The sequence below is a fragment of the Ruditapes philippinarum genome, unplaced genomic scaffold (genome assembly GCF_026571515.1).
Source record: "Ruditapes philippinarum isolate M1 unplaced genomic scaffold, ASM2657151v2 ctg3070_1_1_1_1, whole genome shotgun sequence".
Classification (NCBI taxonomy): Eukaryota; Metazoa; Mollusca; class Bivalvia; order Venerida; family Veneridae; genus Ruditapes; species Ruditapes philippinarum.
In genome coordinates this window covers 81,279-105,915 of record NW_026856030.1, presented here as the reverse complement: position 1 = coordinate 105,915, position 24,637 = coordinate 81,279, and the positions used below count along the sequence as shown (strand labels likewise).

The window sequence follows — 24,637 nt, the reverse complement described above, 5'->3', positions numbered from 1 at the left end:
CAATATAATTATTTTTTGCATATTAGATCGAAATATAGTTCAAAGAGCAATATTTTTACAAGATGCATAGCCACGAGTGAAAATATAAAAGCTGGTGTTCGCGAGTGAAATATAACTTGATCTTACATGCCGATCTATTTATTGCATGCGTTTTTACTTTAAGTGTGTGTGTTTGTTTGTGTGTGTTGGTGCGCGTGCGTGTGCGTGTTTTGGTGTTCGTGTGTGTGTGTGTTTACATCTATGCTACACAATGACAGTCGGTATATATTCTTTATTTCACACCTTATAAAATATAACCAATGCACTTACAGAATTTGAACAATATATCATTATTGGGTCCAATCTTATCAATTTAGCCTCGTTTTCATTTCATTTCCAGACTCCAAAGGTTTCATATCAAATCAATATCACACCCTTTATAGCCTCGTTTTCATTTCTAGAGTACAAAAGATTCATATCAAATCCATATCACAGCCCATCTGAGCTTCTGCATTTTAATTGACGAAACTTTTATATGCTTGAACTTGAAATGGCAATTCCTTGCCATTACTTTTCTATGAATGCTTCAATGTTTAGGCATTTTGTGAAAACCTTGATAATCATTACATGGTATATGTATACAAGGAGCATGTATGTACATTTATTTTCATAAAACATCAAAGAAAACAAAACTTAGACAATTGTAAAAAAATAAAGTTTACTTCAACAAAAGTGAATCATATAAATATCAGAACATAAAAAAGATTATATTGTGCGCAATTTTAACAATGTCCGAATTAATTAATTTATTTTCTGCCACTTTTAATTCTAAAACAAGCAAGAACAGCGCGATAGGCATTGATGAAAAATCCTTTCTTTGTTTTCTTCTTGTTTGCCAACTCATTTCTTATATCTTCTTTCGCCCACTTCTCACTGATTTGCTGAGTGCTAGAAACTTGTGACTTTGTGCAGATATCTGTAATGTTCATGTCTAAGTTGCCGTGTTTAGTAGATTTCATAGTTTGGCTGTCGGACGTCTGCTGTTTGGCGGGTTGACACTGGATGTCGTCTGCTTCTCGATAGTCACTGTTCAACGTAAAAATATAATAATTAACAATGGAAACACAATGTAAGCGCATGTACAACATCCATCGTAAATAATGACATACTCTTTCTTTTATGTGATTTATTTTTTCTAAATATTTCTGTCTTTAACACAACAAGATAAAAAAACAAGATAAAAAAAGATAAAAAATAGTTTTTGTTAATCAATTATTAATAGTACAAAACATATAAAGAGACCAAAATGTATCTTTGCAAAAACTCTATACCTTTTTACTTTTGGTTCCTGTAGAGGAGAAATATTTTCTGACACTTTTGTATTCTGCTGTTGAGAAACTGGTTCTTTGGGAAATTCCCTATAACTATTTGTATGTTGCACGCAGTCATAGTTATCTTCGAGGTACATCTTTAACTCTGGAAAAAAAAGAATTTTAAAAGCCCTTTAAAGCATAATGCAACATAGTTTTTACTTATCCCGCAAGTGATTATACTAAATGTGTTTATAAATACACGTCTTACCCTTTTTATTAGTTCATTGTGCAAAACAGTTCTCAAGTTTAAAATTATACTAGTACCCCAAAGCATTAGTAGTCGCCGGTAAAAAAGTTATATAGTTATTAGATATATGGTTTTAGATTAAATTACCATATTCAGACTGGTTCCTTATTTCAGCTCTAGAACTATTATATCCTGCTGTGCGTCTCTTGCGCTCTCCAACTTGGCCATGTTGTTGTGGTATTGACCTACTCTGACTTTGTGGCGGTAAAGCGCTCTTACTTCGCCTTTTCTTCTGTGAGGTCTTACTATCAGCTGAAAATATAAGGAAAAAGAAGCATAAACAACTTGTGATGATGCAGTGTTCACAACGGAACACCTCTATCATGAAATGAAGTATGACAAAAACGGCCGAAAAGTTGCGGTGGACTTTGTTTTTTCTACACCAGATTGTAAATAGAAAGTGACTATAGACATATTTACTACCTTGACTAACATGTCTTGTTACAACGAACGGTTATGTTCTTGCTTAGCATCCGGTTAGCAGTATTGATGTAAGACCGTCATGTAAAGGTTTCATGACAGAAAAATGATTTACTGACATTGTAAACAACTGAAAACAGTCAGAACCTTTTTAAAAAATATATATTTCAGAGTTACAAATATCACTGTCCCTGATTAATTCATAATTCAAATGAAAAAATATCCCTTTAACAGTTATAAAATATCATAAAAGTTATAAGAATATAATAAAAATTATTAGAATTCTTTGAAAACATTACCTTTTCTACGCTTTGACAATTTTCTTTAAGAATCTTGTCGTTTATGTGCGGCGCCACGTATCGGTTTTGCCCTTTTTGACGAACAAACTTTGTCCATTTTAGAATGATCTTTGTAGTCGTTTCTTGATAATCTGTTCATAATTCACTGTAACAAGATTTTCATACTCAATTATTGTGCTCATAACAAATATCAATTTATTCAACAGTTGTCAGAAATCAGATCAATTTTCACAAATTGAAATTGGCAGGAAACTGAAAGTGGGTCCAAGTCATATTTAAGTCATAACCATTTTGTGAGGAAGCGGAATTCACTGTGAATCGAATTTATTGTGTTAAAGCTTTTATCACAAACGAGCTAAAAAGTAAATAATTAGATTAAATGATTATTTAATCTTAATTAAGTTTTGTAACATTTTGAATCTCTTTACTGGCCATAACTTCCAGTAAAACGTATTAATAAAGAAATTGTAAATGATAATAAAAAAACGTATCTACATACCTTTGAGTGTTGATATCTAATGTTGCGGAACGTCGTTTCTATGACAAGTTACGTCAGCAAATTCAATTATGATTACGTCATGACAACGTTACTGACGTGATGATAGTTTAACAGAATGGGTCTGACATGTATCTGTTAATTTGCTTAATTGTTAATTTTTATTCCACTTAACATTATGATATTACGGATAAACATGGTGAAACATGAATGGAGAATCTGAATCATTCATTTTCCTTGCAAAGGTTCATAGAAATTTGTGTGAGTATGTTGTTACAATTATTATTTTTAGAGTTTATATAGCAAGAATTAATATGAATAAACAATATGGATATAGTTCTTATACATACAGGTTAATTACAATGTTTGTATTTAACGTGTTTTTTCCTTTGTTGTTGTTGTTGTTGTTTTTTAATTGAAAAAGAAAAGAAAAAAAAAACAGAAAAGTTAGAACCACAATAGCATTGAATGGCAAATTTAAAAACAAAGGCGAAACTGGTTAAATTTTGTCATCATTAGAGCCGTACTTTTATAGGAGACTTGCTCATCCTGGAGAAAAATGTAAAGTCCCATATAGAATACTGCCATTTCAAATGATCTCTTTAATATTTTAAAATCGTCTTTAAGTTCTCGTATAGTATGAAATGGGTTACCTTTATTATTATTTTCAAATGACAACAAATTACAGGGAGTCATTATTAAAAGGGGGTTGTCATTCTTCGCGACAGTCATTTTTTCATGGGGGGGGGGGTCATATTACTTTGACCATTGGATCATAATATTAGAACCACGGAGACAATATTCTATGAAAACTATAGACCGGGGTCATAATATTATGGGGGTCACTTTAGTTTGGTACATCGGTCGTTCTTTTTTTAATGTCATTATTTATTTTGCGTAAATTGATATCAATTATAAGTGTTTTTAAAGTTCTCGGGGCAGTTCAGCATTGTCGGGTACCAATAATAAGCATTTTTTACATAGTTGTGTACTGTCTATTATACTAAAAGATACGTACCCAATGTGCGTTACAAGTAGTACCCGTGACGAGTGAAGCCTGCGTTTTCATTGAAAAGGCAACACATTAACAATTTTATCACAGATTTGCTTGTAAATTTAAACTGTGTAAACTATTCAATGTAGTTCTGAAAAATAACATCTCTGAAATGACCCCCCCCCCACCTCCAAAAAAATAATAAATAAATAAATAAAAATAAACAAATAACCAAAATATAAATAAATGAATAAAAAGCAACAAAAAACAATTAAACACGAGTACAAAACAAGGCGAGGCACATGATTACTTTGAAAAATATTCTTAAACAGCGAGGGCATAAACACAAAAGTGTAGGCCTATATCTAATATAAAGGCATAACATAAAAAGAACATCAAACAATCGGAACAATGTTAAAACATGATTAAAATAACTCAAAAGTACTTTTGAATTTTACAAGTTTGATAGATATCGGGTTAAACAAACAAAAAAAACATGATAACGCCAAATTCAAGTATCACGTTTTCAACAAAACTATATATGGCCTTGATTTATATCTTGGTGAATAAGCTATTTGTGTTCCAATTTTATATTATCTGAGGAAAAAGATAGATAATACATGTATATAATTATACTTATTAGACGCGTAAGGTTTGCTTTTCGGTGCTGGTCAAACAAAGAAATGTTGGCGTGATCAAGAGAATCAAAGCAATTTATTTCAATTTGTAAGAATTCCTATCCAAGTTATAGTAATATTATAGAAAACAGAGAAAAAAGATAAGATTCGTGTATTTTTTAAAGTTTTTCCCATATACAAATGTATACAATTTGCATTCCGACAGCACATGCATCTGTACATTTCTTGCTTTTCATGATAATACCATGTACAGTGTAAATGTGCGCAATAGCGAAAGATTAGTTTATAATATATGCAACAATTGATCTTGCATAATTAACATTTTACTACTATGTTAAGAAACAGGACGCCCAACGAGAAACATTTTCAGACACCGAACTATTCAGAAATAACTAGTTTGTTTGTTTGTTTCTTTCATTGAGGTACTTATGTATAGTACGAGGTCATAGATTGAGACACATTCGATCAATGTTGTTGACAATTATATGTTTCGAGTTTCACAAACCGTGAGAATGGGGACATCCTCTTGTTTGGCGGACATAGTCTATAAAACAAAATGACAATATAGTAAATATAGTAAATAGTGTTTTAATTGTTAAATACAGCTCTTTATTATATACTTTTAAATGAAATATTGAGAAATATTGATGAAATAAAATGCGTATTTTCATTTTCCGTATTTTCACTGTAAAAATTTATGTTTCACTGCAGTGAAACATATTTTCCGTATTTTCACTGGTGTCTTGCCGGACTACTTTCTTTTAAATTCTGCCAGTACTCAAAATTTAAGGGAAGGTCTTCAAATTTTAATGTCCAGAAAGAGAAAAATGTATATAATAAACAGAAAATTCAAGTTTTTTCTATAAATACATGATTTATTTTCATCTTGTGGCATAAAAATTACCATATTTCACTCGTGGCTACCGCCACTCATGAAATATTTATTTTCATACCACTCGATGAAAATAAATCATGTATTTATAGAAAAAACTTGAATATCCTCTATTTATTTAATTTTACCCATGAAATATGGTGCTATATCAGTCAAATATATTTCATATTTTTTAAAAATAAATATGAAATATAAATATGAAAGTGGGCGGAGTCAAAACTCATATTTATTTTAAGGGACTTCTTTCGCCGTTTTGTTTGAAAAATCTGATAAATACAAAACAACTTTTTCTTGAATTTTGTTTTGAAAACTATCTAGCATGATAGAAAATGGTCTAACTAAGAAAATTAATCCGAACACCAATATCTTTAATTCAGTAATTAACGCTGTACAGACGTTTAAAGAGTTGTTTACATGACGTCACAATGTAGCGCCAAACAGCGCGTGCTTACGCATAAATTACTGCGCGCTGTACAATCGCAGTTGATATCAAGCAAGGGGATTCGTTACCATTTTCTTTGATAATGAAATTAAATAAAAAGGATATTTTTTCGTTTTTCGTGAAATATGGTATATATTTTCACTCAACATGATAAAATGCCACATATTTTCACTCGCCGTACCGGCTCGTGAAAATATGTGGCATTTTATCATGTTTCGTGAAAATATATTCCATATTTCACGCAAACGAAAGAATATCCTCTTAGTATAAGGCATGTTATGTAAGAAATATATAGGGTTAGAGGTTAAAAACTGTAGAACCTGAAAAATAATGAACCGTACTTAAGATCGTTAGTTGACTAGCTTCAAGCAATTTCCTTTAAAACAATTCAAGTATTGCCAGTCAATAATATTTAGCTTTAATGTCGTACAAATTGTTGAAATGTCTCAGGTAAGTCACTGTCATCCGCCGTCTTCAGCGGTGATATCTTCCATTTTTTAAAACTTAATTAATATACATATATAAATATCCATATTGTCCGTAATCAATTGTTCTTTTTAGTCAATCCATATGACTTTTGTTGTATTTCCAAGTTACTTTTGCCAGCATATCATATATTTAGTGCTTTTTCCCCTTAGACAATAATATAGTCTATTAATTAAATCTGAATGCCTCCAGATTAGCCGAAATATTTCAAGAAAACCAAACCTGAGAAAAAAATATATTATGATTTTTAGAAAGGTAAAAGGATTCAAGCCATAATTACTAATATGCATGTAATGTGCGATATCGTTTACTAATTTTGCAGTGTTTACCACCTTAATTAGTGCTACTGCGTGACTATCGCGGTAAAGGCTATATTTGCATTGTTGACCTCTTTTTCTACAGGCGATTTATTTGTATTGTAAGTGCCGTTTGCAGTGTGTAAATTATTTTCTATCTTCACATAACTATATTTTACTTTTAAATACATTTTCAAAATGTTCGCGGATATTTGCATGATACCGGAGGCATGCGGCTCAAACATAATTAACAACAAACGCGAACTAAAACGTGCTTTTGAAATTAAAAAAATAAATAACTTGCACGCACATAACGTGCAAGTGATATTTCAAATAATCGATAATAACTAATTTTACCATGGTAGACAACTTAAACGTGCAAAAACGTGTCGATAATTAACATTTAACATAATAGACAATCAATTAAATTCTTTAATTTACTGTTTTGAAGTATTGCGAATATATTGCTGCAATGTGCATTTTGACGTAAAAGGCGGGAATAAATGGACTTAAAAGGCGAGAATAAATGGAAAAGAGAAGACTCCCCACAGGGTGAGAAAAATGTGCAGCCTGACCGGGACTCGAACCCGGGACCCTCGGAATACCGTTCCGCGGCTCTACCGACTGAGCTATCCGGCCGCTTACACATCTTCTCCCCTAAATAGTGAACAGTTCTGAACCGTGACATACTCCCCTGCTATATTGAAATTCGTCCTCGAATTTCACAGAGTTACAGAGCAATGTAAATTAAACTCTGAGCTATATCAGTCACGGTCCCCCGTTGGGCGCCAAATGTCACAGGGTGAGAAAAATGTGCAGCCTGACCGGGACTCGAACCCGGGACCCTCGGAATACCGTTCCGCGGCTCTACCGACTGAGCTAAGGCCATAGCCCACAAGACTGTACTGAGCAACTATGAAAAAAAAAAGGTCACAGGGTGAAAAATCATGATCCAGATCTCAATATTCAATGAGAACCTTTTTTATTATTATAGAATTACTCTGTGATGAATTTAGTTAAATTCTATCCATTTGTGTTCATTTCCATCTACTTGTATGCTGCTAGGTATGTCCTTCAATGATGATTTAACAGATAAGCCACATTGCCCAAGTAAAAGATGCCAACAGATTATATAAATCAGCACCTTAAACAAAGGAATATATCACTTTCTGTTGTTATAAAAGTTCTTAAAGCCCTTTTCCATCCACTTCAATCAACTTGTAAATCCTTGGTTTGTTGTCTCAATCTACAAAACCTATTGATACATGAAAAGTAAGTTAGGATAGAAAATTATAGACTTGAAATTTCTATTTAAAAAACAACAAATTTTCCTCTGCTTTTACAAGGGCTTGGAACCTTCTTGTGCAGCTGTTTTGTCTCATTAGTTTTTAACATCTTTACCAAATGGGACTGAAAAAGTGCACAAGGCAGCATTTAAATTTGGTTGTTTTTTTTCTTTGATGATCATTTGTCTAAACGAATAAGTGACGAATTTTGAAGATTGGGTATGTAAGGTATGCCTGCCATAATGGAGCTGTTGATAGTTTAATTTCTTTTCTTTTGTCTTCTTTCTTCATCCATTTGTTGTTTTATGATTTTCCTCCATTCTTCAAAAGTGATGTTTTCTGAATTTTGGCAATATATTTTAAACATGTAAGTTTTATGGGTTGTTGAATTTTTTCTATTTTGTCCACATTTGCTGCAATTGACAAAAGTTGGAGTCTTGTATGGTCTAGTTTTCTTTGAAGTAATTGAAGTTGTTGGAATAGGTGATGTTGTTGTTGATGTTGTTGTTAATGGAGGAACTATTGCAGTTTGTTGTCCTGGAAGAATAATTATTTGTTGCTGCTCCATTATGACAGGATATGTTATGACGGTTGCTTCTGGTGTTTGATTTACTGAAAGTTTGGTATCTGACTTCCTCTTTCGGTTGATCCTCTTGTGTGCCAGTCCAGCAGTGCATGGATTATCCTTGAATTTGTATGTTGGAGCCTGATTGGAAGGCAGTGCTGCTGGTTTCTGACGGGCCTCTGGCAAGTCACTTCCGGTCAAAGCTGGCTTTGGCATATTAATTCCCTGCAAGAGGACCTTCTGTTCATGTTCTTTGTCTGCCTTGTTGTACCTGAAATACAAATGCACAAATACATACTGTTAAAATGTGCTGAAAAATTGCCTCAAGACATTTGGAAAACATAAAATTGATAAAAATCTAGATGTCAACCCTTGATTAAACAAAGTACTTTAATATTATAAGGAGAGTGAATCCGATTGCTCACTCGTAGAAGCTTGAACAAAGCAGCAAACAAGTTTCAGTGAAATTCTGGAGAAAAATTAAGTATTTAACCTGGCTCGGCTTTCATGGAAGAGTCTTTACTTTACTAAAACTTAATCTAAAGATAGTTATCCTCAGAAACATGTACAAAAAGGGAAGTTGAATAGCAGTAATCAGAACCAGATACAATACTAATATTCAATTTCAAAAGTAAAAGACTATCAAATGCAAATGAGTTAACTTATAAATAACATCATTAGTAAAAATTCATCTTTTTCACATTTCCCTGTTTGTTTTCAGTGTTGACAGATCAGGGTACATGGAACTTTTATTGAAATATATAATAGCTTCTTACCATTGTTGTAGTGTCTTCTTGTTCAGCAAAGGCAGCTGTATTTCTGTTCTCTGCATGGCCTGCTGTGATTTTAAAATGACCTGCCTGATGTTATGAAAGGCCCTGAGGACAAGACGCCATCTGGTCCACACAGTCCCCTCACACTTCCGGTCCCCAGGATACAGCTTCATCAGAAGTTCACAAGTGGCCTCTGTGTATCTATTACAGTTCGGCCACTGTGCTGGGCCTTGGTTAGGTCCAAGGAGAACTCTAAAAGAGCAGAAAAGACAGATAAACTGTTTTATTAAAACAAGCAATGAAGTACAACTTATTTTGAAACAAAAACATAACATTGTAATGTTTTAAACTTTTGTTGTCTACAAAAATTAAGATTTTTATAATAAATAATAAGAGTTAGTAATAGTGTGCAGTTTCAGTCATAAATTAAATTTCAATAGTTTATTATGGAAATACACAAAAATTTTAAAAGTGTTAAATTGTTAATAAAGGTTTAGATACTTACTTTGTTATGCTTTCTACTCCTTGGGTGACATGTTTTCCTCGCCCACCAAACTTCCCTGACCATGGTTTCTTTGTGAACCTCTTTGGAAAGACTGTCCTTTTCTTGTCAAAGTCAGACAACTGTTCCCAAAGGTAGGTAAGGCGTCTAACCTTGTCAAAACTCAGAACTTTCTCATCTCTAAGTTCAACAAGGAACTCAGCAAGGTTAAGCACCTTATCATACCCTGGAACATTGTCTGGCCCAAGGACCTGGAATACAGATATTTATGTCATTATTACATCAAATATTATAAGAGCTGCAAATCCTATTACAGTAAATTATTGATTTGAGACTGTTATGGATTAAAAGAACTTTGAGTGACCAAAAAATTGAATAATTTATGTAGTATCTGAACCATTTCCTTAGAACAACAGGCTACAAATCTTGTAAACCATAGTTTTTATTGATCTGAAAAAAAGTTATGAAATCCTGGCATCAGCAACCATAAAAATAAAAAAACAACATTATACTCAGAAAAATGTTAAAAGATGGCATACATAATTATAACTTTCTATTTTCAAATAAATTACAAACCTGTGTGATAGAGCATGTGTCCATCATTATTGCAGACAGAAACAATAAGAGAAACATATTAACAAAATAAATGAACACTTACATGACTGCTCTGATCTGCAGGGCTGGAATCTTCCAAAGATGGAGACATATCGGAACTGGAAACTGGCAGTGAACTTTCTTTTAGTGGTTCCATACCTGTATAGGAGATATTGTGTTTAATTATCTTTTCAGCAAAAGCACCACTAAGACAGGGACATGTACTATGAACTCTGAACAGTATTCAATTGATATGTGCTCAAGAGGTCATTTCAATAAAATAGCAGCATTCGTCAAAAAGTTTAATTGGCTTTCAGTTTGCCATACTGAATCCAAGAGATGGAATTAAAAAAAAATAACTAAAAAAAAACAACATACAATAAAACAATAATATTTTTGAGACAAATTACCTTGGATAGCAGTTTCCATTGCTAACTGGTGATAATCAGCCTCACTAGGAATGTGAAGGATGGGCTTTGTGCTTTCTGAGGGAGGTATTGAAACAGGCTCTTCTGGAAGATTCAGGATTTCCTGTTCCATCTCTATGAACCCTTCATCCTCAACACTGTCTCCCTCCTCTTGTCCATTATTATCCTCATCCTTCTCTAATTGTTCCCTTGTGAGAGCTAAACTTGGCATTTGTTTGCCAGTTTGGTCGTATAAATACTGCAGTCCAACTAGTTCACCTTTAAATATACACAGAAAACACATACTTAGAGCTGTAAAAGATAATGTTTATCCAGCTGTAAATGATTTTGCTCTTTCATCTAATAAATCTTGTTTCTAGAAAACAATAGACAGTACAGCTTTTTATTTGAGTAAACATTGATATATAAAGCCTGATGATCTTTTCATTTGAATCAAGATGGAAGGCAACAAAGTTTAACTTTTCAATGTACTGCTTTTTCGTATTCACAGCAGAACTAAATAAATAAATGAGCAGCTTGAACAGCCAGTATTACAGCTAAGCACGGCAAAGCTGAAGACCAAATACTGAAAACTGTGTAAATTTAAAACTGTGCACTTGGCTATGTAAGAAATACTCTTATTTATTTTTAAAGCTACACTTTAGATATCAATTAATTCATTCATACATACCTGTATACTTTGCTGGAGGCTTAAAGTTAGGGAAGAATGGCTTCCCACAAACTTCCTGCCAGAGCACATTAGTCTGGTGCTTCAGGGAACCGCTGTATGTCCTGGGAACATCTGTTGTTTGTTGACTGGAACTAGCGATAGCCTCTGAAGCCCTATCTGTATTCCATCTAAAAATGCCATCCAAGAGGTAGACTTGAAAGTTTGTGTCCTTTGCAAGCGTTCCTGTAATAATTATGTACAAGATTTGTTTTAGTGAACTCCATGCCTCCTCTAGTAACAAAAATAACAATGTCATATCCATGGAGGTCAGATTGAAAGTTTGTTTCAAAACTGTTACTGTGTTTAAAAAGAAAAAAATGCATATTCTACAGTGTAATACTCTGAACATATTTATCCCAAAGGTCAAAGTTTTATATATGACAGAAAGAAAAAAAGCTGTAATATCAAATTTTCTTACCTGGAATGAACCTGGCCATGTGTAGATGGAAATTCTCAAGAGAAGTTGACCCTCTGGCACATTTGTACACTGGCAACTCTATACCTCCTTTCTTAATAGTCGATACTTGTATGTAAAGTCTGACACCTGGAGGGTCCTGGAGGCAGGCAACATGTTGGCTCTGCTTGGCCCAGATGTCAGACATCTTTATTGTATCTATCAGGGGTACACCGCTCGTGTCAACTCCTATATAAATGACAAAGTTACTTAGGGATACAAACAGAATCTGAATAGCCAAATATTATAAACAAAGTGACATAGTCAAAAGTTACCTTCAATCACTTAGTGTCTGATTTTTTATAAATAGCCTGTTACAGTATGCATTACATGAGATAGCCCATACTCCATGATTATTTTGCACTCTGGCCAAGTCCATACTGTGTGGTAATCTCACAGCCTTAAGTCTACACTAGTCCAAAGATAGTCTATATATCTAAAGAAGTCTACACTGCACCTAAACATTTACACTGACATCCTCATGTGCAAGGTCTCTGCAAGATAGACATTGACTGTCTGAAGCCTATTCTTTAATTTCACTTCACCCCAAGTATATATATGCTGGTATATATGCAAAGTGTGGTTGAGTAAGTTGATTCTTAGATTAATCTACCCGTGTAATTTGTATAAATATCAGCTTGGCTGCACAGCAGTCTACTCACCATTTTGCAACAATCTATATCATGTAAATTTTTAAAAATTACTTGATTTACCTTTTTCGCCATCCATTGACATGATGAGGTCAGTTATGAGACTTGTTGTCTCCTTGGTGCCCCTAGTAGCACGCTTGCAGTGGCGGCCTATTTCATCAGATGTGATGCGCTGGACTACATCATTGTCTGTTGGACTTGGGACACCCTGTTGAACAAGTTCTTGTCTCTTGGCCTTCATCAGAAGTGTATAGTCATGTTCATCAACCTTGAAGATACAACGACTTAGCCTTGCCATGAAGGGACCGTAAAGTTGGTGTTTGTCGGTTGTGCAGCCATTCGGAAAGCGTCGCATAAAGTGCCAGGAGTCAAGTCTGAAATATCGAAAGAAAAACCAAAAATATACAATAAAGACTAAGAAAATTTTACTCCCATGTAAACCACAGTTCTTTATCACTTAGAATATATAAAATATGTAATAGAGTACACACCTTATATTGAGAAAAGGCCAGTCATCAAAGTACTTCTTTATACATTGCCTTCCACAGCAATCTCTATCTGTATACATCACTTTAGGTGGAGGCGTGCCAGCATTCCTGTACCTAAGGGTAATGCCTTTGAGCATTTTCTTTAACCCTTCGCCCTCACCTTCAGTGAGTACTGACATGAGGACCTGGCCATGTTCATTACCAACATTTGTGGCCCACATCGCTGTACCTCTGCTGAAACCTAAAATGTAGAATTCATTTATCTTGACTGTGTAACAAAGTAATCATTAAATTCTTGAGTAATTTAATAATATTTAAAGCTTGTATTAATAACTGATTTTCAAAATATTTCGCATTATCTTGGTTTTATTAAATATACTTGAGTGCAACCTTTGGACTCATTACAATGGATGGCATGAAGGATGTGGTTAATGCATGACCACACTGGACTTAAGACATCAGTAGGTTTGAACCCTGCTAAGGCAGGAAATGTTATCGTCACCGCTTAGTACTGATTACGTCTAGGAATGGACCAAACTACAATCAAACTTTTTAACAAGCACCTGCAAATAAATACCAACTGAGAATAAAGACCAAGTTTCTTTTCCAAAATTACATATTCTAAGAATAAATTTACCTGTCTACCTTTAGGGACTATTGTCGGTGTTTTTCCCATTATGGTTTTTGCAAACAGGTTGGGCTGTGAAATTCATTCAAACTGATGTCTAATATAAGTTACAAATTTAATAGAAACGAAGTATAAATCACATACTAAAATTATGAGTAGCATTACAAATGTTTATCTATAGCTTACCTGCAAGCTTATTTGTTACTTTCTTGGTGGAGTCAATTTTAAGAATATCTCCTGTAATGGATGTCAACTCAGCCAATTGATAGTCCAGTCTAGAGATGACATCCAGAAGATATACTTTCATAAACCAGCGATGCCTGGGGATGTTCATCACTGGTGGTGGCTCTGCAAAGTTTGGGATGGTCACTAAGCCTTTGGCTGCAGATTTCTGGAAGGCCATATAATTGGTTGCATACTGGCGGCACTTATCTAAGTAGTTCTCGCCATGATTTTCAGCAATCTGTGGAAAATCAGCATAAGTAATCGGCATCTTAATTAAAATAAACTTTCAATCATAAAATGTTTATCATATTTACACATCCTCTTGGTGTTGAACAATGTTACCAGTTTATAAGTATACATCAAATAATTCAAAAACAAAATTATAACTTAAATCAGCAAGAAGATATGAAAGTTCACAAGTTGTAACATGCATATGTACCTGCTTGCACACTAGACTACTGCTGTTACCAAGTGTCCTCTGTCTCATCATTCTTACAACATTGAGATCACATGCATACCTGTCTGTCAGGATACATGGAAACTTACTTCGCTCTGTTGAGTCTAACTGCCCTAAAATACTATGGCTCCAACTGATAATCTGTAATAAACATTGTACCATAATGTACCTGGTGCTCAAGCAAGGTATCTGGTATGTCAAGCTCACTGGCAATGAATCTTGACAAAAACAGTGTTTAAGACTAGAACTTCTTTTGAGAATGAACATATTTTAATCTGCCTTAGTCTAACACACATTTTATTTCATTTGAAAACACAAAAATGAGGCATTTAACTGCACAATACAAACTGACATGTTGCAAACTTACATTACGAATAACATTAATGTTGAGAATAGGTGGAAGTTAAGTATATTTCTTTTCAAAAGTAATCTGTTATCATCTATATTCCATGATTATGAATTATTCTTTGATTATTTTAGTAGCTGTAGTTCAACTGACCCTTCTCTTGCACTTGCTGCATTCATAATCTTCTCCTGCTATAATATAGTAGTCTTTCATATCAAGTACCATCCTAGTTTTTTGATGAACTCCATTGTTCACCAAGGTTCCCTGACATCCAGAGTGGGGGCAGACAAAATGGTACTGGAATAAATGTCTCGGCATCCAAAGAAATAGCCGGTGCCCAAAGAAACAGTCCTGTTTGTTCAGTACACCTGTGGTACAAGTACATGTATAATAGGAACCAGTTCAGTAAATAACTATCTGCAAAACATAGCTCTCATTTTTATTACAAACTGTAAAACATCTCCTGAAACTGGAAAGAACAATAACTGACTAGCCCTGAAAAATACTTAACACAGTCCAATTAAGACAATTCCATACATAATCTTTGACCTTTGAGAATAATGAATAAATAATTGATTACCTCTGGACAAACTAGGCTGAGGAGGTTCATACCACAGCTTGGTCACTCTGCTGAAATCAAACTGTGGCCCTCTGGTTGCATAGTGGAAAAATGTCTTTGAGATCCAGCCTTGGTCAACGACAGGAAGTGTTTTTCTTCCACTTTTTGGTCAAAGGTATATCATCATCTAAAATCAGAGAAATTGAATAACTTGCAAAACATGTTAATATCTCAATTTTAACAAACAGTTCCACACAGTGTTCACCCAATCAGAATAAAATATATAAACAATTTGAAGGTAATGGCTACAATTAAACTTAATTTGAACTGAACTTGTATGGCTCAGGATTCTCTTCAGTATTTTAATATGAAATACAACATAACTTGATTGTACAGTCAACACTGTGCTAACAAAAGCTTGACAAAAGACTTAATTTAACTTTAAGTAAAAATTTTATATCTTAACACTATACCTATTGAAAGACATTGTTTATTTAAAGTTGTCTGGTCCTGAACTGGAGGCCCCTGCACTTGTTTTGGGAATTCTGTGGAAGATTCCCGAGTTGATCCAAGGGGATCCTGAGAGACATCTACCTGGGAAACAACCTGCCTAGTTTCACCTGGGGCTAAAACAGTAACAAAGCAAATGCTTGCAAATTAATCATGCAATACCAGAGTACATTGGTGCAAACAGTAGGTAATATATACCAATGTTATCACCACAAAATAAATTTGTATTTCTGTCTTACCAAATTAAGTAAATGAGTGAAACAAAATATTTCCTTTTTATTTAACTTTATTATGGAATATCTTGATATGTTAATATGTAAACAAACATAAATTAATTAGTATGAGTATGAGAAACTATAACAAACTATACATGTTAGGAAGTCTGTATGTGTGAGAAAGTCACTAAAGAACAAAAAAAGGCATGGTGTATATGTTAAGGCAGTACAATGTGTAAAAAATAAAGGCAAAATCAATTAATAAATGCTTGCAGTATACATGTATCTTCACTTAACACCTCTTGCAGATTTTTACAATAAACACAAAAGACACTTACACTAATTAGAAAAAAAAACCCAAACCACTACATGCATTTTACTCCTTTTTATGAATAAGCTGAAGTTGGACAAATGGTGAACCTAAAACTTAACAATGCCATTATTTGTAACACTTTGCAAATAAATGTCAAAAATTTCTCACTGCTTTGAATTTTTTTTTATTTATTTATTTTTTTTATTGGGTTTTATGTCACACCGACACAGTATAGGTCAAATGGCATCGTTCCAGCTTTACTGGTGGAGGAAGACCTCAGGTGCCCTTCCGTGCATTATTTCAGGCACGAACGGGCACCATTAGTAGAACCACCGAAGTTCCGTAAGCTAGCTGGATAGCTTCCTCAAATGAAAGAATCCAAAGTCTCTGTCGGGATTCGAACTCACAAGTGGTTTGAAGTCAACGACCATAACCACTCGGCCACAGACGCCCCGGCTTTGAATTTAAAGATGGCAGTTAATTTACAACAATATTCATAAGAACATTGCATACACAGTACTATAAAATAACTTTTGATAACATTTGTCCAAATTCATATCAAATGAATTCATCACATAAGTATTGTTAAAACTAAATCTATAAATTTTTCTCTATCTATCTCTCTCTATATATAATGTGAAGTGAAAAAATATAATTTTATATTACACAGTAAATATTAGCCATATCTCTGCATATCAGCCATTCCTATGGGTATCTGGTATTAGAAATTTGCTCTGGGTCTTGTTATTTAATAATATCATATAATGAACTGTCAGGTGTGCATAATCATACATCAATTTTGATGTCCAAATTTAGATCAGCATTGCCACATTCTTTTGTTTTCAATGGCATTGTGCATAAAATTGAAAATCTGTTATGTTCTTCAGTGAATATCAAATCTATCTTACTTTTAAAGAGAAAACTTTACATTTGAAATTATCTCAATTCTTAATTAATTGAATCCCATATTCATTCAGTTCAATCAAATATCTTTTATATATCATAACTATTAGTACTATTATTTTCACAACAAACATTTTGGATAGTAGATCAGTAGGCGAAAGCAGGACAATCTGTGGAATCACAAATACACATTTTAAGCAAGAAAGAAAGCACTAGGTAGTGAATATGGCAATATAAGTATCCTACAAGACAACAGAAAGACTCACAGGTACTTTAAAAAGTCTAGAGTAAATGTGACAAACCACCATATCAATACATCTAATTTAACAAATGTGGTAACAATGTTTACACTGGACATACAGCATGTAATATGACATAATAATATTGTCAAATTCTTATTTTAAGTGACTAGCCATCATTAGTAAATTCTTAATTCACTGATGCCATTATTTATCCAGTGAGAAAAACTGGTACCACAGTTGAGACAGTAACCCATTCTCATCCTTTCAAGAAGTCTTGGAATATCATTAATTTATTTTCATTTTTGACACAAAATTTTAATCATTAACACAAGCATATATTTGTGTGCATTACAGCAGTCAAATTGTGTCTCTTTCCTTAATACTTGTTGAAATTCTGAGAATGGGCTTGTCTGATACTTACCTAAATCTTACCCAAAAATAAAAAGATACTATGTTTCCACTAACATACTCCAGAAAATTGTGTTTTTTTTTATAGTTACTTAATATATAATTATAATGGAAACAAATGATTGTTTTGCATAAATCAGAATAAGTTGCAACACAATATGCCTAATACATGCATTGCTTTCACTGTTTCATAAAAAAAAGGTTTAAGGTTAAAAATAAAAATCTGGTCTTCTATTTGGTGGAAACAAGTGACTTTTTAATTTCCTCCTAAAAAGGATGGCCTGAAATGAATATATGCTTTATAATATTAATATATCTATTCATACATGTACATATACACACCAATTTTGCTTATGACCAAGCATAGTGATTCAACAATGGCTACTTGGCAACAATATGCACATTGTCTCTTTGTCCATATTGGTACACATATAGTTTTTAACAATTGAAGTTCCAATGACATATGAGCCGTGTCACTACAAAACCAACATAGTGGTTTAGCGACCAGCATGGATCGCTATCAGTTTCTTTACTTGTTATAGGGTCTGTAGCGAACAGCATGGATCCTGATCAGACTGCACGGATGCGCAGGCTGGTCTGGATCCATGCTGGTCGCAAAGCCATTATGTTGGTTTTGTCGTGACACGGCTCATATAATTTCGGTCATTCCAAGCAAAGCATAATACTGTCATTATTTGACAGGAAGGCGAAATGTTGAACTTCATACTGTGATACATGTAATACCATGTACAACAGAACTCATAATTTGTTCTGAAAATCTTTGACCTAATAATTTTAAGATATTAAGACAAACTGAATATTCAAACTTTAATATGAAACATTACCTTTGATGCTGCTCTCATAGTTTTCTAAACAAACCAATAGTTCCTCATCAGCTGCACTGTCCATTTCACCTACAAGTCAAAAAAACAACAGTACAGATGAATGAGTATGGTAAAATTTATATAATAGCATTAAGCTAATGGCTATAAACAAAACTATCATTCTATCAAACATGATCAACACATTGCAAAAATGCAAATTTCAAAGCATCACACAGAGCTCAAACCATAAACAGAGGTCACTTGATTATGAGTCAGCAACTGTAACCACTTGAATATGATTGCCGTCTAATAAAAAGTAATATTTACAAAAATAAGTCTAATTAATAATAATATTAACAAAAGTACAAATAAATAAAACTGGCTTTAGTTATACAGACATCAACAGTGTGTGACAAAAACAAAAGTCTATTACCTGGCTGGTCTTCTATCTGAGAAGTTGTCTGCTGCTTATTACTAGTGCTGCGATCTGAAAAGTGTAGGAAGAAAAATCATCACTTTTGCATCAAAACTGCAAGAAAATATATATGTGTCCAAACTTTGTTAAGTGCTGCTATCTTTAGCTGCTGCTTCTTCTTTCATAATTTCATTTAACTTCTAATTCTAAGTTGCAAGTACATTTTACACAGACTGATCAGAATCAGACAAGGCAGTTTCATACAAAATCAATGATTGAAATAACTATACCTGTTGACTTTTTAATGTTTCCTTTTAAGTCAATAATCTCCTTGCCTTCTGGGAACATACTGACATATTTTATGAATGTCATCTTATGGAGGAAGAGATGGTCCGATGATGACAAAGTTTCACTCTTTATCTTGTTCACCATCCACCCACAATACCCTGGTGTGTTTTCTAGCAGCCAACGATATGTTTCTCCTCTGCAAAACAAAGATTGACAAATTATTTAAAGGAAAGTGGCAATACTATAGCTGCATAATATGTGCTAAGCTCTATTAGTCACCCTTTCCGTTAATTTATTACATTTAAAGAGGATATTTGTTTGGTTCAGTGTAAGATCGGAATTTATTACATACTTTTAAATGAAATATTGAGAAATATTGATGAAATAAAATGCGTATTTTCATTTTCTGTACTTTCACTGTAAAAATTTATTTTTCACTGCAGTGAAACATATTTTCCATATTTTCACTGGTGTCTTGCCGGACTACTTTCTTTTAAATTCTGCCAGTACTCAAAAAAGGAAAGAGAAAAATGTATATAATAAACAGAAAATTCAAGTTTTTTCTATAAATCTTGTGGTATGAAAATTACCATATTTCACTTGTGGCTACCGCCACTCATGAAATATTTATTTTCATACCACTCGATGAAAATAAATCATGTATTTATAGAAAAAACTTGAATATCCTCTATATATTTCACCGAGTGAGCATCAAAAGTTTATATTTTATGAGTGGCCCAGCCACGAGTGAAATATATACTTTTGGTGTTCACTGGATGAAATAAATTATATTTGATCTTACACTGAACAAAACAAATTTTCATGCCAGAAAAGGTTTATATGGGACGTATTTTAAAATCTAAAGGTACATGAAAATCATGCTAAATGATAATGCAAGGTGACATCACTTTGTACTTCACATCATTAAGTTGGTTCCCAGTACCGTGTACACTGATATTTCAATTAGACAATGAAACAGGCTTTATTTCAAACAGTGAAAGATATCAAAATAATGAAAGTGAAACATCAGATTAAATTTCACTAATAAAATTCTAGAAACATGTGATAAACATGTATCATACCTGAATGAACCAAACTGCATTCTTAGAAAACCCATCCACTGTTTTGGCTGGGACTCATCTCCACCCACCTCCCTGCACTTGCAACGAGCCTGGACTTTCTCGTCAATGAAGCTTACAGGCTTTTCCCACTTACGATTTTCAGCCTTCACAAGTCTTGCTGATGGGGTATCAGTCAGACTGACTCTGCCACTTGCATCTTTTCGGAAGACTGGGAACATGATACAGCTGAAAAAATGAATTACACAATTTTACTGGGTCAGGATTAAAAAAGACTTAAATAATGCTATATATTTTGAAATATCGAATTCTTTTATTGCTATTATAAAATGTCACGGCGAAATTTCCATCAGGTCCGGTCTCAAACCAACAATGCTTGATTACTAATCCAGTGCTCTATTTATTGTGACATTGTCACGTATGGGACACTCTTTCATTTCGTACGCTTTTCAGAGTTATTTCCCATATAGAAATCTTTGTTCATACCCGGATGTTTTTTTTTTACCCATTATCAGTTTGGTGCAATCACAATCTTTTATAGGAATTAGTTGGGCTTTTCTAGCCACTAATCAATTATTCCCATTAATTGGTCCATCACTTGTATTACAGCAACTTGAAAGTTGCCACACCCTTAAAAAATCTGTAAATTATCAATGGCAAGGGACATATATTACAAATTGTCTATCATAATTAAGGTGGATTATTCAATTTATTGTAGTCCATCTGTACTGTATTTTAGTGAATATGTGCTACTTTCATGTAGCAGTCATAACAGATTTCTGAAACTAATAAAAAGTAATGTAGTCTAGGTAAAAAATACGGTGGCACAAAGGTGACATGTGTGTGTTTTTATTTATCTCGTGCGCATGAGATACTATGTCGTGGCCACCAGTTATTAACTTTAAAATTAAGTCGTGGCGACGAGATAGCTAAGTCGTGGCCATGAGATACTATGTTGTGGCGACCAGTTACAAAGTCATGGCCACAAGATACTATGTCGTGGCTACGAGTTACTAAGTCGTGGCCACGAGATACTAAATGTTGTGGCGACGAGTTACTAAGTCCGGGCCACGAGATACTATGTCGTGGCCACCAGTTACTCAGTCATGGCAAAGAGATACTATGGCGTGGCCAAGAGTTACTAAGTCATGGCCACGAGATACTATGGCGTGGCAACGACTTAGTAACTCGTGGCCACGAGAAAGCTAAGTCGTGGCCACGAGATAAATAACCAATCAGATTACACCAGTTATATGAATTTCCTTAATAATATATATAGTGTATTCTGATTGGTTAATTATTTCGTGGCCACGACTTAGCTATCTCTTGGCCATGGCTTAGTAACTCATGGTCACGACATAGTATCTTGTGGCCACGACTTACCTATCTCGTGGCCATGACTTAGTAACTCATTGCCACGACATAGTAACTCGTGACCACAACATAGTAATCTCGTGGCCACGACTTAGTAACTCGTGGCCACAACATAGTATCTCGTGGCCACAAGATAAATAAAAATACACACATGCCACCTTTGTGCCACAGTACAAAACTTATTGCTAAAGTTATTTATTCATTACACCTATGATTAATATTCAGGTGTACATGTAGTTGTCTACTCATAACAGGTGGTGTGAAGTTGTTCTCAAAAAAGATACAGTCATATTTGCCTGACTATGGCAAGTCTTGTTGATGAAATCATGATAGAAATTAATCAAGACAGTAATATCATAAGTTTCAAACTAAATTTTTATCAACATGTACATACAGTCATGTCCGGTGATCTTGCGCGGCCGGTGATCTTGCGCACTCGGCATTTCCTTTTGTTTGGCTGTTTGTTTATGCTGTCGCTAGAAATTTTCAGCCAAAATTTGTGACTTGGTCTTACTTTGAACTACAACAAGTTAAGAAAGTTCAAAAAAATATCTGTCAAACATATTTGTTTACATTATTTCGTCATCTTAATTAACTTAATTACCACTGACCTATTTTCCCATTATATTCCTGTCTATGTACATGGTCTATTCATCCAGTTCCAAAATCTTACGTCCAGCAAAAAAAATCTATATCACACATTTTAAAGCAGTATTGCACCGATAAAATGTTGTAAATTTTCTTTTTTCCCTTTGCAAATTAAGGTGTGTTCAGTTGTTATCTCCTGCCGATTCCCGCCATCTTGTCAAAATGGCCCCTCCCGCGCTTTTCAATTTTTTTTCTATGGAAGCGTAAAAGGGTCTAGAAAAGAGCATTGAATTTGTTAACTGGTGTTGTACTGTGTGTAGTCAATGGGTGCATCTGAAATTCTGTACAGAAATTGAGACATTGACTGGTAGTGATGATTTCAGGTGTCCCAGGTGTAGTAGTGAACAGTAAAATAACAAACCCTTGATGTAAATAAGTTTGTGTTATAGTTTTGTTTGAACAGTTTGAACAGTTTAAATTAGCTTTTCATTAATTGGACTCACAAAATTTATATTGATAGTATTACTGGGACACCATACTTTAAAAAAATCAGCTTTGTGAGGTCATTCATAACACATGCGCAAGATCACCGGACAAATAAATGTTGGGATTAAACATGGTGGTAAGTGTTTACATTGTTGCACTCCTGAAGTTCAATGAGTTATTTCCAAAAAAATATTTCTGTCATTATATGTCTTAAGATTTTTGCAAATAGGAAAAAATTATGAGTTTTTTGTATTTATTTGAATCGTAGTAAATTAGCTGATAAGTGCTTAGGTGCGCAAGATTACCGGACAGCATCGTACATGTACATTAACGTTATCTAGGGCTAATATTTCAAACAAATTGACTTACCTTTGATAATTTTGTGGCTCAGTTGCAAAATAATCCAGATAAGGTTATAGGTTATCCAAAGAACACAATAAAACTAATGCACAATGAAATAAACTGATATAATTTGGAATTATTCTACACTGTTTACTTCTGTGAAGTTCTAAAATAATTTCAAGATGGCTGAAATATCATTTCTGTCAGCCTCAGTGAGAGGAGCCTTTTGATTGGTCAAATCATAGTTCAGAAACATAGTTTGCAACTATGATTTCTAAGCATTCTATTGGATGTTGAAATACAGTTTTATTTGTTATGTTGAGAGCTATCCGGCCGCTTACACATCTTCTCCCCTAAATAGTGAACAGTTCTGAACCGTGACACTTGCTTTGATGAATTATAAACACATGTATAATCCTTTCTCTCGTCTAATTGATGAGGCTCAATGTCGTTGTAAAATACATTATAAACGTATGTCAATGAACACGTTCTTAACCGTATTTAGATTTTAGTGTACAGGAAATAGCGCAGGTAGTTTCGTTTATGGACAGGTGTGTTAATTATGTCAGGTAAACTGCTAAAAATAGAATAGAAGGAATAACTGTCATGGCGTCAAAACGGAAGCACACAATATAAAATTTAGAAATTTGATTCGTGAAACATTACTGTACATGTATGTTTATTTTATTATTGTTATTTTCAAGGAAATTAATTACAGCCATTCCATATTACCTGTGTTTTTATCAAGGTATGCTAGACTTACCTGGTGTATATATATGGTTTAGATCTTAAGTTGAATTTCGATTTGAAAATGTTTTTGTTCGTCAATGTTTACGTTTCTTTTCGTAAAGTTTGTGTAAGTAAGTTCATATTCAATTTCTTTATTCATGTGTATAATTTATAAATATGCTGATATAATTGTCAACTGATACAGGTGTATATAAGTTTTTCTGTTTGAAACTATAATATTTCAGAACTGTTGAACTGGTCAAGAAAAATTCAAATAAGTGAAATTGTCATAAATGAGTCATGCATCAATAATTAGTTCAACTGTGGGTCCCATTTTCAAATTTTATGATTTTTATTAAAGTGGAAATTAATGCCCAAAAAGCCAACTTCTAGCTTAGTCTTTTGATTTATTTAGTATTTAAACCAGAAATGACTTCATACCACTTGCCCCTCACCGGGAATCCGGGTCAGCTTGGCCCTTAAACGTAATCGGCCCCCGAGTCAGCTCGGCCCTCATAATTCCAACTCCGCACGGGTCAACTCGGCCCACTTTTCAATTATTAATATTTAGGTTTGTGTTATCACTATTTATTAATTAATTATTGTAATTATTTATAATACACATATTGACAGTTTCCGAAATTAGCAGCAGACAGGCTTTTCTTCTCAGTAGAATTGCGAGTAAAGATTACCGA

The 24,637-nt window shown here is 33.7% G+C and overlaps 3 protein-coding genes across 5 annotated transcripts in view; 1 reads left to right on the top strand and 2 right to left on the bottom strand.

Moving 5' to 3' along the window:
• LOC132745183 (serine/arginine repetitive matrix protein 1-like) overlaps nucleotides 1–24,637 on the top strand; it is a 60,505-nt gene that overhangs the window by 18,199 nt on the left and 17,669 nt on the right. Inside the window, exon 1 of one of the 3 annotated variants that reach the window (XM_060734017.1) lies at nucleotides 23,785–23,886. The exons of 1 other annotated variant lie outside the window; for it this stretch is intronic. The gene's annotated coding sequence lies outside the window, so the exon portion shown is untranslated. Of the gene's footprint in view, nucleotides 1–23,784; nucleotides 23,962–24,637 lie in introns of those variants that run through there. One more of the 3 variants, XM_060734016.1, reaches the window with a different exon arrangement.
• Nucleotides 710–1,924, bottom strand: LOC132745181 (uncharacterized). The gene is made up of 3 exons (XM_060734010.1): nucleotides 1,687–1,924; nucleotides 1,311–1,455; nucleotides 710–1,065 (listed from the first exon to the last, which is right to left on the bottom strand). Exons 1-3 carry the CDS (start codon nucleotides 1,922–1,924, stop codon nucleotides 786–788), a joined length of 663 nt encoding a protein of 220 aa, XP_060589993.1. The 3' UTR covers nucleotides 710–785.
• LOC132745184 (uncharacterized) lies at nucleotides 7,996–18,076 on the bottom strand. Its single transcript, XM_060734018.1, has 14 exons — nucleotides 15,700–18,076; nucleotides 15,248–15,413; nucleotides 14,821–15,035; nucleotides 14,304–14,462; nucleotides 13,826–14,102; nucleotides 13,015–13,252; nucleotides 12,587–12,897; nucleotides 11,838–12,062; nucleotides 11,381–11,602; nucleotides 10,693–10,968; nucleotides 10,347–10,441; nucleotides 9,692–9,939; nucleotides 9,190–9,438; nucleotides 7,996–8,684 (listed from the first exon to the last, which is right to left on the bottom strand). Exons 3-14 carry the CDS (start codon nucleotides 14,983–14,985, stop codon nucleotides 8,108–8,110), a joined length of 3,042 nt encoding a protein of 1,013 aa, XP_060590001.1. The 5' UTR covers nucleotides 14,986–15,035; nucleotides 15,248–15,413; nucleotides 15,700–18,076; the 3' UTR covers nucleotides 7,996–8,107.

What these genes read in the sequence shown, in the direction of transcription:
- LOC132745181 (XM_060734010.1), bottom strand. Translation starts at nt 1,924, where the DNA reads ATGATAGAGGTGTTCCGTTGTGAACACTGCATCATCACAAGTTGTTTA. An exon ending in AAGGAACCAGTCTGAATATG is followed by an intron (nt 1,456 to 1,686) that starts GTAATTTAATCT and finishes TTTTTTTTCCAG; the next exon opens with AGTTAAAGATGTACCTCGAA. An exon ending in CAGGAACCAAAAGTAAAAAG is followed by an intron (nt 1,066 to 1,310) that starts GTATAGAGTTTT and finishes TACGTTGAACAG; the next exon opens with TGACTATCGAGAAGCAGACG.
- LOC132745184 (XM_060734018.1), bottom strand. Translation starts at nt 14,985, where the DNA reads ATGCCGAGACATTTATTCCAGTACCATTTTGTCTGCCCCCACTCTGGA. An exon ending in AGTAACAAATAAGCTTGCAG is followed by an intron (nt 13,253 to 13,825) that starts GTAAGCTATAGA and finishes TCTACATTTTAG; the next exon opens with GTTTCAGCAGAGGTACAGCG. An exon ending in GCCTCCAGCAAAGTATACAG is followed by an intron (nt 10,969 to 11,380) that starts GTATGTATGAAT and finishes GTATATTTAAAG; the next exon opens with GTGAACTAGTTGGACTGCAG.